The sequence below is a fragment of the Hyla sarda genome, chromosome 12 (assembly GCF_029499605.1).
Source record: "Hyla sarda isolate aHylSar1 chromosome 12, aHylSar1.hap1, whole genome shotgun sequence".
Taxonomy (NCBI): domain Eukaryota; kingdom Metazoa; phylum Chordata; class Amphibia; order Anura; family Hylidae; genus Hyla; species Hyla sarda.
In genome coordinates, this window is record NC_079200.1 from 71,472,109 (window position 1) to 71,483,513 (window position 11,405).

The 11,405-nt window shown below is 50.2% G+C and overlaps 1 protein-coding gene across 3 annotated transcripts in view; it reads right to left on the minus strand.

Moving 5' to 3' along the window:
* The window catches only part of SDCBP2 (syndecan binding protein 2), a 30,577-nt gene extending 20,227 nt beyond the window's left edge, over positions 1-10,350 (minus strand). The window contains exons 1-2 of one of the 3 annotated variants that reach the window (XM_056548906.1): positions 10,276-10,350; positions 1,239-1,305 (exon numbers count right to left, since the gene is read on the minus strand). Coding sequence is in view for 1 of the 3 variants with exons in the window: in XM_056548905.1 (XP_056404880.1) it covers positions 10,276-10,306 (31 nt within the window). In the remaining 2 variants the exon portion in view is untranslated. Of the gene's footprint in view, positions 1-1,238; positions 1,306-10,275 lie in introns of those variants that run through there. The other 2 variants (XM_056548905.1, XM_056548907.1) reach the window with 2 other exon arrangements.
* Positions 10,351-11,405: the final 1,055 nt, after the last annotated feature.

An 11,405-nucleotide genomic window follows, 5' to 3' on the forward strand; every position in this document is an offset into this window, starting at 1 on the left:
TAAGTGATTCAAATTTCTATATATCATTTTGCATTATCTTTTTCTAGGAAAGCTGGGTGGCCATCATATTCCCATAAGGCTTGTCACCCATCATTTCTACACAATCTGCAGTGATATGGATATGGCAGATGTATTGTTTTAAAAATACAAATATTTGCCATCCTAAAGCCCCGGAAAGCTGGGTGACAACCTTAAAGGGGTTATCCAGGATATATATATATATATATATATATATATATATATATCAACTAGCTTCAGAAAGTTAAACAGATTTTTAAATTACTTCTATTAAAAAAATCTAAATCCTTTCAGTATGAGCTGTTGAAGTTGAGTTGTTCTTTTCTGTCTAAGTGCTCTCTGATGACACCTGTCTCGGGAACTGTCCAAAGTAGAAGCAAATACCCATAGCAAACTTCTCCTGCTCTGTGCAGTTCCCGAGACAAGCAGAGATGTCAGCAGTGAGCATTGTTGCGAGACAGAAAAGAACAACTCAACTTCAGCAGATGTTAATTATTGGAAGGATTAAGATGTTTTAATAAAAGTAATTTAAAAATCTGTTTAACTTTCTGAAGCCAGTTGATATATATATATATATATATATATATATATATATATATATATATATATCAGTTTTTTCCTGGAATACCCCTTTAAGTAAGAGCTGTAATGGTATTGCCGAAAGCGTAAGAAGACACAGATCTGGAATGACTGGTCTAGATGAGAACAGACGTAAACTTGAACAGTGAAGATAACACTTTCTCATATCACTCCAAAAAAAATAAATAAAAGTTGAGGCAGCTATAGAGCAGAAAAGAGAAAGGTGCAGATTTTTTTATTTAATTACACAGGGCATCCCATATTGGCCCCTGGGGGCCACATCAGAAATATAGAAGAAGAAGTGAAAATAAAATGATTTGTCTTAAAAGAAACATAAAATAGTAAAAATGAGTCAAGAAAGAAAACTGAGAGCGGTGTTCTCTGCCCTAATATACCCCTTCACCACCCCTCACCCCAATACATATACGGATGCAGCAGAGCGGAGTTTCTGAATAATTTATTTCTTTTGTTGTGTTGTCATGAGATAATGTAGCAGATGCATCTGCAGTCCTATGTAAGACCACAGATAACACTTCAACTACTCTGTATAATGCCAAATGCCAGACTCCGCTCTGCTGTATCTGACTGTTATACTGGGGGTACCTTTCTTCTTATATAGTAGGATGAGGACAGGTGCTCACCTGGTCAATGTGTTCTCTCTCCTCGGCTCTCTCACCTGTCTTGCTGCTCCCTTTCTATATGTCTCTTCTTGTAGGGAGGGGCGATGACATCAGGCGGTCACAAGATTATGAGGTCAGAGATGGGAAGTGGGAGAACAGGTTACAGATAATGACAGTAACCAGAGAGCTGCCAACCCATAATCACATTTCTGGACTCGTGCTCTTTTCCATCAGCAGGGTTGGCCCGTCACACTAAATGTGTTTCAATGGGGTTTAGAAAAAAAACCCTATTCATGTGCACTGTACTGCACTTTGCAGCTGATTTTCATAAAAGTGCTGTACAGGGGTGAATGGAAGCAGTGGCGGGGGGGGGGGGGGGGGTGAATGGAAGCGGGGGGGGGGGGGGGGGGTATGAATGGAAGCAATGGCAGGGGTTGATGGGGGGTGGGGGGGAGTGAATGGAAGTAGTGGATGGGGGGTATGAATGGAAGCAATGGCAGGGGTGGATGGGGGTGGGGGGTGTATGGAAGCAGTGACAGGAGTGGGTGGTGGTGGGTTGAAAGGAAGCAGTGGCAGGGGTGGGGGTGGGTGGGTGTGAATGGAAGCAGTGGCAGGGGTGGGTGGTGGTGTATGGAAGCAGTGGGTGGGGGGGGGGGGTGTATGGAAGCAGTAGGGGGGGCGGGTGGGGGTCGGGGTGGTGGGGGAATGAAAGCAGTGGGAGGGGCGGGTGGGGGTGAATGGAAGCAGTGGGGGGGGGGTGAATGGAAGCAGTGGGAGGGGCCAGTGGGGGTGAATGGAAGCAGGGGTGGGTGGGGGTGAATGGAACCAGTTGCAGGGGTGGGGGGATTGGTGGTTGAATGGAAGAAGTGACAGGGGTGGGCGGTGAATGGAAGCAGAAGCAGTAGCAGGGGGGTAGGGATTGAATGGAAGCAGGGTGGATGTGAGGGTGTGAATGGAAGCAGTGGCAGGGGTGGGTGGTGAATGGAAGCACTAGAAGCAGGGGTGGGTAGATGGATGTTGAATGAAAACAGAGGTGGGTGGCTGAATGGAAGCAGTGGCATGGGTGTGTGGGTACGTGGTGGGTAAATGGAAGCAAGGGTGGGTGGGAGATGAATGGAAGCATGGATGGATGAATAGAAGCAGGGGTGGATAGGGGTTAAATGGAAGCAGGGGGGATGGGGGAGTGAATGGAAGCATGGGTGGAAGGGGGATAAATGGAAGCAGGGGTGGATGGGGTATAAATGGAAGCAGGGGTGGATGGGGGATAAATGGAAGCAGGGGTGGATGGGGGATGAATGGAAGCAGTGGCTGGGGTGGGTTGGCTTTTGAATGGAAGCAGTGGGTGGGAGGTGAATGGAAGCAGGGGTGGATGGGGGTTGAATGAAGGCAATAGCGCTGGGAGGCAATGTGGGTGGGTGGTAAGGCTAGAAGCAACATGGGAGGCAATGTGGGGGGCAATGTGAGAGGCTGAAAGCAATGTGGGTGAGTGGCTGGAGGTGTTTGTGTGGGAGGCTGAAGGCAAAATGTGTGAGTGGTTGGTTGGCTGGAGGCAATAGTGGTGGGTCACTGGGAGTCTGGTGGCTGTCTGCGAGTCTGGAGGCAATAGGGGTGGGTGGCTGGGAGTCTGGAGGCAATAGGGGTGGATGAGTGGCTGCAGGCATTTGAAAGAAGTTAGAGGCATGTGGAAATAGTATTGGGTGGGTGGCGGGGAGTCTAAAGGCAATAGTGGTGGGTGGCTAGGAGTCTGAAGGCCATTGGGGTGAGTGAAAGGCTGTAGGCATTTGAAAGAGGTTGGAGGTATGTGTGTGTGAGAGAGAGGCTGGAGGCATTGCGTGTGAGAGAGAGAGGCTGGAGGCATTGTGTGTATGTGGTAGAGAGGTTGGATGCATTTGGAGTGAGGCTGGAGGTATTTTGTGTGTGTGTGTGTCTGTAGGAGAGAGGTTGGAGGCATTTGGGGGGATGCTGGAGGAATTGTGTGTGTGCGTGAGAAGTTGGTGGCATTTGGAGGGAGGCTGGAGGTAGTTTGTGTGTGTGTTGGAAAGAGGTTGAATGTATTTGAGAGGGATGCTGGAGGCATTTTGTGTGTGTGGGAGAGAGGTTGGAGGGAGGCTGGAGGTACTTTGTGTGTGCTGGGGATATGGTGACCACGTGTCCCGGATCGCCCGGGACAGTCCCGCAATTGGAGAGTCTGTCCCGGGTCCCGGTCACCCTCATTCCTGGACAATGCAGTGTCCCGGAATGATCTGAGCCCGTGAGCCGCCGTCGGCGGACGGCGGCTCAGGGGGGGGGCAAACGGGGCAATTGCCCCCCCCGAGATTGTTGCCCCTCCTCCTGTACTTAGTGTACTATAGCATGGTGGAGCGGGAGCTGTTGGCTGTCCCGCTCCACCACCCCTTTCTCACACCCATCACCTTTCTATCACAAGCCGCAGCTGCTCCATTCCTGCAGTCAGTGAGAGCCAATCACGGCAGGCTGGCGCAATGACATCACATCATGGCGCCGGCGCCCGGAGATCACGTCCCCACGGCTCTCACTGATTGCAGGGATGGAGCAGCGTGTAAGAAAGGTGACGGGGGAGCAAATTATAAGTGAGAGGGGCAAATTATAAGTGAGGGGCACATGTCAGGGGGCATTATATGTGGGGGCACATGACAGGACCCCCCACTGTCATGTGTCCCTCATATATAATACCCCATGTCCTGTGCCCCTCACATATAATGCCCCCCTGACGTGCCCATTATATGTGAGGGGCACAGGACAGAGGGGGCATTATAAGTCAGGGTCACATGTCAGGGGGGCATTATATGTGAGGGGCACATGACAGGGGGGCATTATATGTGAGGGGCACATGTCAGGGGCATTATATGTGGGGGCACATGACAGGGGCCCCCCCCTGTCATGTGCCCATATAATGCACAAATAATGCCCCCCCTGACATTTGCCGCTTACTTATAATACCCAAAGTCATGTGCCCATCACTTATAATACCCTGTCCTGTGCCCCTCACATATAATGCCCCCCTGTCATGTGCCCCTCACATATAATTCCCCCCCCTGTCATGTACCCCCCACATATAATGCCCCTGTCATGTGCCCCCACATATAATGCCCCCTGACATGTGCCCCCACATATAATGCCCCCTGACATGTGCCCCTCACATATAATGCCCCTCTCATATAATGCCCCATGTCCTGTGCCCCTCATATATAATGCCCCCTGTCCTGCTCCCTCAGGGGGCATTATATGTGAAGGGCACAGGACACGGGGCATTATATGTGAGGGGCAAAGGACATGGGCATTATAAGTCAGGGACATATGTCAGAGTGTCCTGTGCCTCCACATATAATGCCCAATGCCAGTCTCACGTATAAGTTTGACGAAATGCACTTGTGAAAATAAGTGTCCCTGAATGGCAGTTAGGAAATGTGGTCACCCTAGCTGGGGAGAGGTTGGAGGCATTTAAAGGGACGCTGGAGGCATTGTGTGTGTGTGTGGGAGAGAGGTTGGAGGCTATTGGTGTGATGCTGAAGGCATTGTGTGGTTGTTTGAGGCTGGAGGCATTGTGTGTGTGTGTGTGTGTGTGAAAGAGAGTCTGGAGGCATTTGGGGGTAGGCTGGAGGTATTGTGTGTGTAGGAGAGAGGTTGGAGGCACTTGGGGTGATGCTGGAGGCATTGTGTGTGTGTGTGGGGGGGGGGGGGAGATGTTGAAGGGATTTGGGGGGAGGCTGGAGGCATTGTGGTGTGTGTGAGAGAGATTGGAGGCGTGGAGGGACTGGTGGCATTGTCAGTGTGTGTGTGTGAGGCTGGAGGCATTGTCTGTGTGTGGGAGAGGATGGAGGCATTGTGTATGTGGGACAGGCTGGAGGCATTGTTTGTGTGGAAGAGAGGTTTCGAAGCATTTGGGGGGAATGCTGGAGGAATTGTGTGTGTGGGAGAGAGGTTGGAGGCATTTAGGGGCAGGCTGAAGTTATTGTGGGTGTGTGTGGGAGAGAGGTTAAAGGCACTTGAGGTGATGCTGGATGCATTGTGTGTGTGCGGGAGAGAGGTTGAAGGCATTTGGGGGAGGCTGGAGGCATTGTGGTGTGTGCAGGAGAGAGGTTGGAGGCTGAAGACATTGTGGTGTGTGCAGGAGAGGGTTGGAGGCATGGGGGGCTGGTGGCATTGTCTGTGTGTATGTGAAAGAGCGTCTGGAGGCATTTGGGGGAGGCTGGAGGTATTGTGTGTGTGGAAGAGAGGTTGGAAGCATGTGGGGGATTATGGAGGCATTGTGTGTCTGTGGAATAGAGGTTGGAGTTATTTGGGGGTAGGCTGGAGATATTGTGTCTGTGGGAGAGAGGTTGAAGGCATTTGGGGGGAGGCTGGAGGTATTGTGTGTGTGGAAGAGAGGTTGGAGGCATTTGGGGACAGGCTGGGGGTATTGTGTGTGTGTGTGTGTGTGTGTGTGGGAGAGAGGTTGGAGGCACTTGAGGTGATAGTGGAGGCATTGTGTGTGTGTGTGTAGGAGAGAGGTTGGAGGCACTTGAGATGATGGTGGAGGCATTGTGTGTGTGTGTGTGTGTGAGAGAGAGAGAGAGAGAGAGAGGTTGAAGGCATTTGAGGGGAGGCTGGAGGCATTGTGGTGTGTGCAGAAGAGAGGTTGGAGGCATGGGGGGGCTGGTGTCATTGTCTGTGTGTGTGAGGCTGGAGGCATTTTCTGTGTGTGTGTGGAAGAGGCTGGAGGCATTTGAGTGTGTGTGGGGGGGGGGGGGGAGAGTCGAGGCTGGAGGAATTTGTGGGGAAAAGGGGAGGATGATGCTATACAAGTGCAGAGCCTAGTATATGTTTGTTTTGCAGGTTCTGCAGTGAAGAGTTGAGGCTGAAAGAAACCATCATTACTGTCCTGCATATAGCAGTACGGTAATCTACATAGCTAACAGGTGTATAGGTGTTGTGTATGCTTCCTTTTAGTAATGTTTTGTTGTGCATCGAAAGTTATTTGGTAAGGTTGCCCCGTGAAAAAAAAAATTCCGAGACGAAAAAGGTTGGGAACCACTGGCCTAAATAATAGTGCTATGCCTAAACAACAGTACTTATAATACCAGACTAATAATATCATGCAATCCATAAATTAGGATTTTAAAGATTTGGTCATTTAGACAAATGGTTTCCAAATAAGTGTCAAACAGATCCTTATGTCGTGTATTCCATAAATATCATTGCCATTCATTCAAAAATTGATGCCATCCTAATGAAGACAAATTGTGCCATAGTGTGTCCAATAATAATGCCATATCATTGTCAAATTATAGTGCCATAAGGTTTCCTATAACAATGCCATTGTCACGATTCGGCTTCCAGGTAGTGGATCCTCTGTGTCAGCGAGGGATTGGCGTGGACCGTGCTAGTGGACCGGTTCTAAGAGGCTACTGGTTTTCACCAGAGCCCGCCGCAAAGCGGGATGGTCTTGCTGCGGCAGTAGCAACCAGGTCGTATCCACTAGCAACGGCTCTACCTCGCTGACTGCTGAGAAGGCGTGGAACAGAAGGACTAGGCAGAGGCAAGGTCAGACGTAGCAGAAGGTCGGGGGCAGGCGGCAAGGTTCGTAGTCAGGATGGGTAGCAGAAGTTCAGGTACACAGGCTTTGGACACACTAAACGCTTTCACTGGCACAAGGCAACAAGATCCGGCAAGGGAGTGCATGGGAGGAGGTCAGATAAAGGCAGGGAGCAGATGGGAGCCAATTAAGCTAATTGGGCCAGGCACCAATCATTGGTGCGCTGGCCCTTTAAGTCGCAGAGAGCTGGCGCGCGCGCGCCCTAGAGAGCGGAGCCGCGCGCGCCAGCACATGACAGCAGGGGACCGGGACGGGTAAGTGACCTGGGATGCGATTCGCGAGCGGGCGCGTCCCGCTGTGCGAATCGCATCCCCGACGGCCATGACAGTGCAGCGCTCCCGGTCAGCGGGACTGACCGGGGCGCTGCGGGGAGAGAGACGCCGTGAGCGCTCCGGGGAGGAGCGGGGACCCGGAGCGCTAGGCGTAACAGTACCCCCCCCCTTAGGTCTCCCCTTTTCTTTGACCGGTAACTGCCTCCCCTGGGATGAGGACACCGGGAAAGAATGGAGGGTTTCCTCAACGGCAGGCAGTACAGCAGGAGTGGGAATGGGGAGGGAGGGCAGAGGGCGAAGCCTGGCACGGGGCAGTGTGACACCAGGACGGGGGCCATGAGGAGGCACAGAGGTTTGCCTGACGGGACTGGGAGGGGGGGAGAGGCACTTCCTATGGCAGGCAGAGTCCCAGTTCTTTATCTCCCCGGTGGTCCAATCAAGGGTGGGGGAATGAAGCCGGAGCCATGGCAGACCGAGGAGGACCTCAGAGGTACAGTTGGGGAGAATGAAGAACTCAATCCTTTCGTGGTGGGGTCCGATAGACATCAGGAGGGGTTCTGTGCGGTAACGCACGGTGCAGTCCAATCTGGCTCCGTTGACCGCGGAAATGTAGAGCGGTTTGACGAGACGGGTCACCGGGATGCTGAATTTATTAACAAAGGACTCCAAAATAAAATTCCCGGAGGCACCAGAGTCCAAGCAGGCCACGGCTGAGAGGGAGGAGTTGGCTGTAGGAGAAATCCGCACGGGCACCGTGAGACGTGGAGAAGAAGACTTAGAACCAAGAGATGCCACACCCACGTGAGCTGGGTGCGTGCGTGCGTTTCCCAGGCGTGGAGGACGGATAGGGCAATCCACCAAGAAATGCTCGGTACTGGCACAGTATAGACAGAGATTTTCTTCTCTACGGCGATTCCTCTCTTCCTGGGTCAGGCGAGACCGATCCACTTGCATGGCCTCCTCGGCGGGAGGCCCAGGCATAGACTGCAAAGGATGCTGTGGGAGAGGTGCCCAGAGATCTAAGTCTTTTTCCTGGCGGAGCTCTTGGTGTCGCTCAGAAAAACGCATGTCAATGCGGGTAGCCAAATGGATGAGTTCTTGGAGGTTGGCAGGAATCTCTCGTGCGGCCAGCACATCCTTGATGCGACTGGATAGGCCTTTTTTAAAGGTCGCGCAGAGAGCCTCGTTATTCCAGGATAGTTCAGAAGCAAGAGTACGGAATTGTATGGCGTACTCGCCAACGGAAGAATTACCCTGGACCAGGTTCAGCAGGGCAGTCTCAGCAGAAGAGGCTCGGGCAGGTTCCTCAAAGACACTTCGGACTTCAGCGAAGAAGGACTGGACTGTGGCTGTGGCAGGATCATTGCGGTCCCAGAGCGGTGTGGCCCAAGACAAGGCCTTTCCTGAAAGAAGGCTTACTACGAACGCCACCTTAGACCGTTCTGTAGGAAACAAGTCCGACAACATCTCCATATGCAGGGAACACTGAGACAAAAATCCACGGCAGAGTTTAGAGTCCCCATCAAATTTGTCCGGCAGGGACAAGCGTAGGTTAGGAGCGGCCACTCGCTGCGGAGGAGGTGCAGGAGCTGGCGGAGGAGATGGTTGCTGCTGTAGCAGAGGCAGAAGTTGCTGTAACATGGCGGTCAACTGCGACAGCTGCTGTCCTTGTTGGGCAATCTGCTGCGATTGCTGAGCGACCACCGTGGGAAGATCAGCGAGACTTGGCAGCGGCACCTCAGCGGGATCCATGGCCGGATCTACTGTCACGATTCGGCTTCCAGGTAGTGGATCCTCTGTGTCAGCGAGGGATTGGCGTGGACCGTGCTAGTGGACCGGTTCTAAGAGGCTACTGGTTTTCACCAGAGCCCGCCGCAAAGCGGGATGGTCTTGCTGCGGCAGTAGCAACCAGGTCGTATCCACTAGCAACGGCTCTACCTCGCTGACTGCTGAGAAGGCGTGGAACAGAAGGACTAGGCAGAGGCAAGGTCAGACGTAGCAGAAGGTCGGGGGCAGGCGGCAAGGTTCGTAGTCAGGATGGGTAGCAGAAGTTCAGGTACACAGGCTTTGGACACACTAAACGCTTTCACTGGCACAAGGCAACAAGATCCGGCAAGGGAGTGCATGGGAGGAGGTCAGATAAAGGCAGGGAGCAGATGGGAGCCAATTAAGCTAATTGGGCCAGGCACCAATCATTGGTGCGCTGGCCCTTTAAGTCGCAGAGAGCTGGCGCGCGCGCGCCCTAGAGAGCGGAGCCGCGCGCGCCAGCACATGACAGCAGGGGACCGGGACGGGTAAGTGACCTGGGATGCGATTCGCGAGCGGGCGCGTCCCGCTGTGCGAATCGCATCCCCGACGGCCATGACAGTGCAGCGCTCCCGGTCAGCGGGACTGACCGGGGCGCTGCGGGGAGAGAGACGCCGTGAGCGCTCCGGGGAGGAGCGGGGACCCGGAGCGCTAGGCGTAACAGCCATATAGTTAACAGAAGTATCATACAGTGTCCAAATAGGTGTCAAACAGATCGAACAATAAACTATTCAAATAATTTTACCCTACAGTGCCTGAACAAAAGTGCCATATAATGTCTGCATAATCTCATGTCATGTAGTCTAAAAATATTTTCAGAAATTTTCAATATAGTGCCGATTAATAATAATACCATATAGCCATCAAAAAAAAATTGCCCAAATTATTAATGCCGCACAGTGTAAAAATACTATTAGGGTGCGTTCATACGCTAGTAGCTAGCAGTGAGTTTCCCGCTGCGGATTATGCTACCATTGATTTAAATGGGTCCGCGGACAGTCCGCAAATCTGACACTATTGCAGACCGTCTGTGGTCCCATTCAAATCAATGGTTGTGCAACTCGCAGCAGGTTTCCCGCAGTGTGAAACCCGCTGCTAGTAATAGCATGTGAACGCACCCTCAAAATGTAATGTCTAAATAACTGCATCATAAAGTCTCTAAATAAACAGTCCCATGCAGTGCCAATAAATCAGCAGCATAAAGTCCCCTAACAATGATGCCATACTGTGCTCAAATGACATATACCAAGCACCATATGCCAATATAAAACCTGCTATACAAGTGTCCCTTTGAGAATACCAGCCACAACACCCACATAAAAGTGTCAGCCATAATAATGTCTGCCATGGTGTCTATATAAGAACAGCCACAGCGCACATTTGTTACCTCTCCAAGCTCTTTCCCAGTGCAGTGGCATAGTGCGTGATGCCAGTACCCAGAGTGGACAAAGTATTCTGCCCCCTGTGAATGGAAGAGAGAAGCAATGTGTACAGTGTGTGCATTATCAGTCACAAGGGGTGTATGCGGTGTATTCCCAAGAATGAGGTTTAAAAAGATAAATAATACCTCCATACCAGGACCACACAATACCTCTGCAGTGACTAAATAATACCATCATACTGTTCATAAATTAAAATTAAAAAAACTGTACAAAGACCAATATCACTATATACAAGGGACATTTAATTATTTAACACCATGACACTTACCATCACTACTACATAATGTCTACATTATACATATTGAAACAGAAAAAAAATTTACACAGTTCAAAATTCCCCTACATACAGTGGCCATATAGTGGTGATCCCAGCTCTACAGACCGTACACTGTATGTTATTATAAGTGCAGTTACATTCAGTGGTTCACAGGTGATTTTATTAGTTTAATAGAGATTCTTTGCTTAAAATACTGAGCCCAGTTATAGAAATCTCCGAGCAGTGCCTAAGGGTATCAGGCTCTCAATGGGATAAGCTTTTTTACCATGGATAGCAATATTGGTGTGACCAAAAGGTCTCTACAAATATAAGAACAATAATAATAATAATATAATACAAATATCTTCTGACAAGTATTTATTCTCTAGGATCATCTTTTTTTGATGGACTTTTTTTTAAGCCTGGAAAACATTACATTGTTGCTGCTCTTCTGTCATTATAACTGAGAAAGATATGCAAAGTCTAAAGATCAATAATGCGGCTATAAATAGTGAAAGCCGTCATATGATTCCACACCCACAGATAACAAACGTATTACATCATGATACATGTTACAAGCTCCCCAGGGTTCACTGGACTGTCTGATAATAAATGATTGCATTCTGTACCTAGTAGTTATATTCTTTTACATAGGGACAGTATTATAGTAGTTATATTCTTGTACGTAGGGGACGACAGCATTATAGTAGTTATATTCTTGTACATAGGGGGCCGTATTATAGTAGTTATATTCTTGTACATAGGGGGCTGTATTATAGTAGTTATATTCTTGTACATAGGCAGTATTATAGTAGTTAT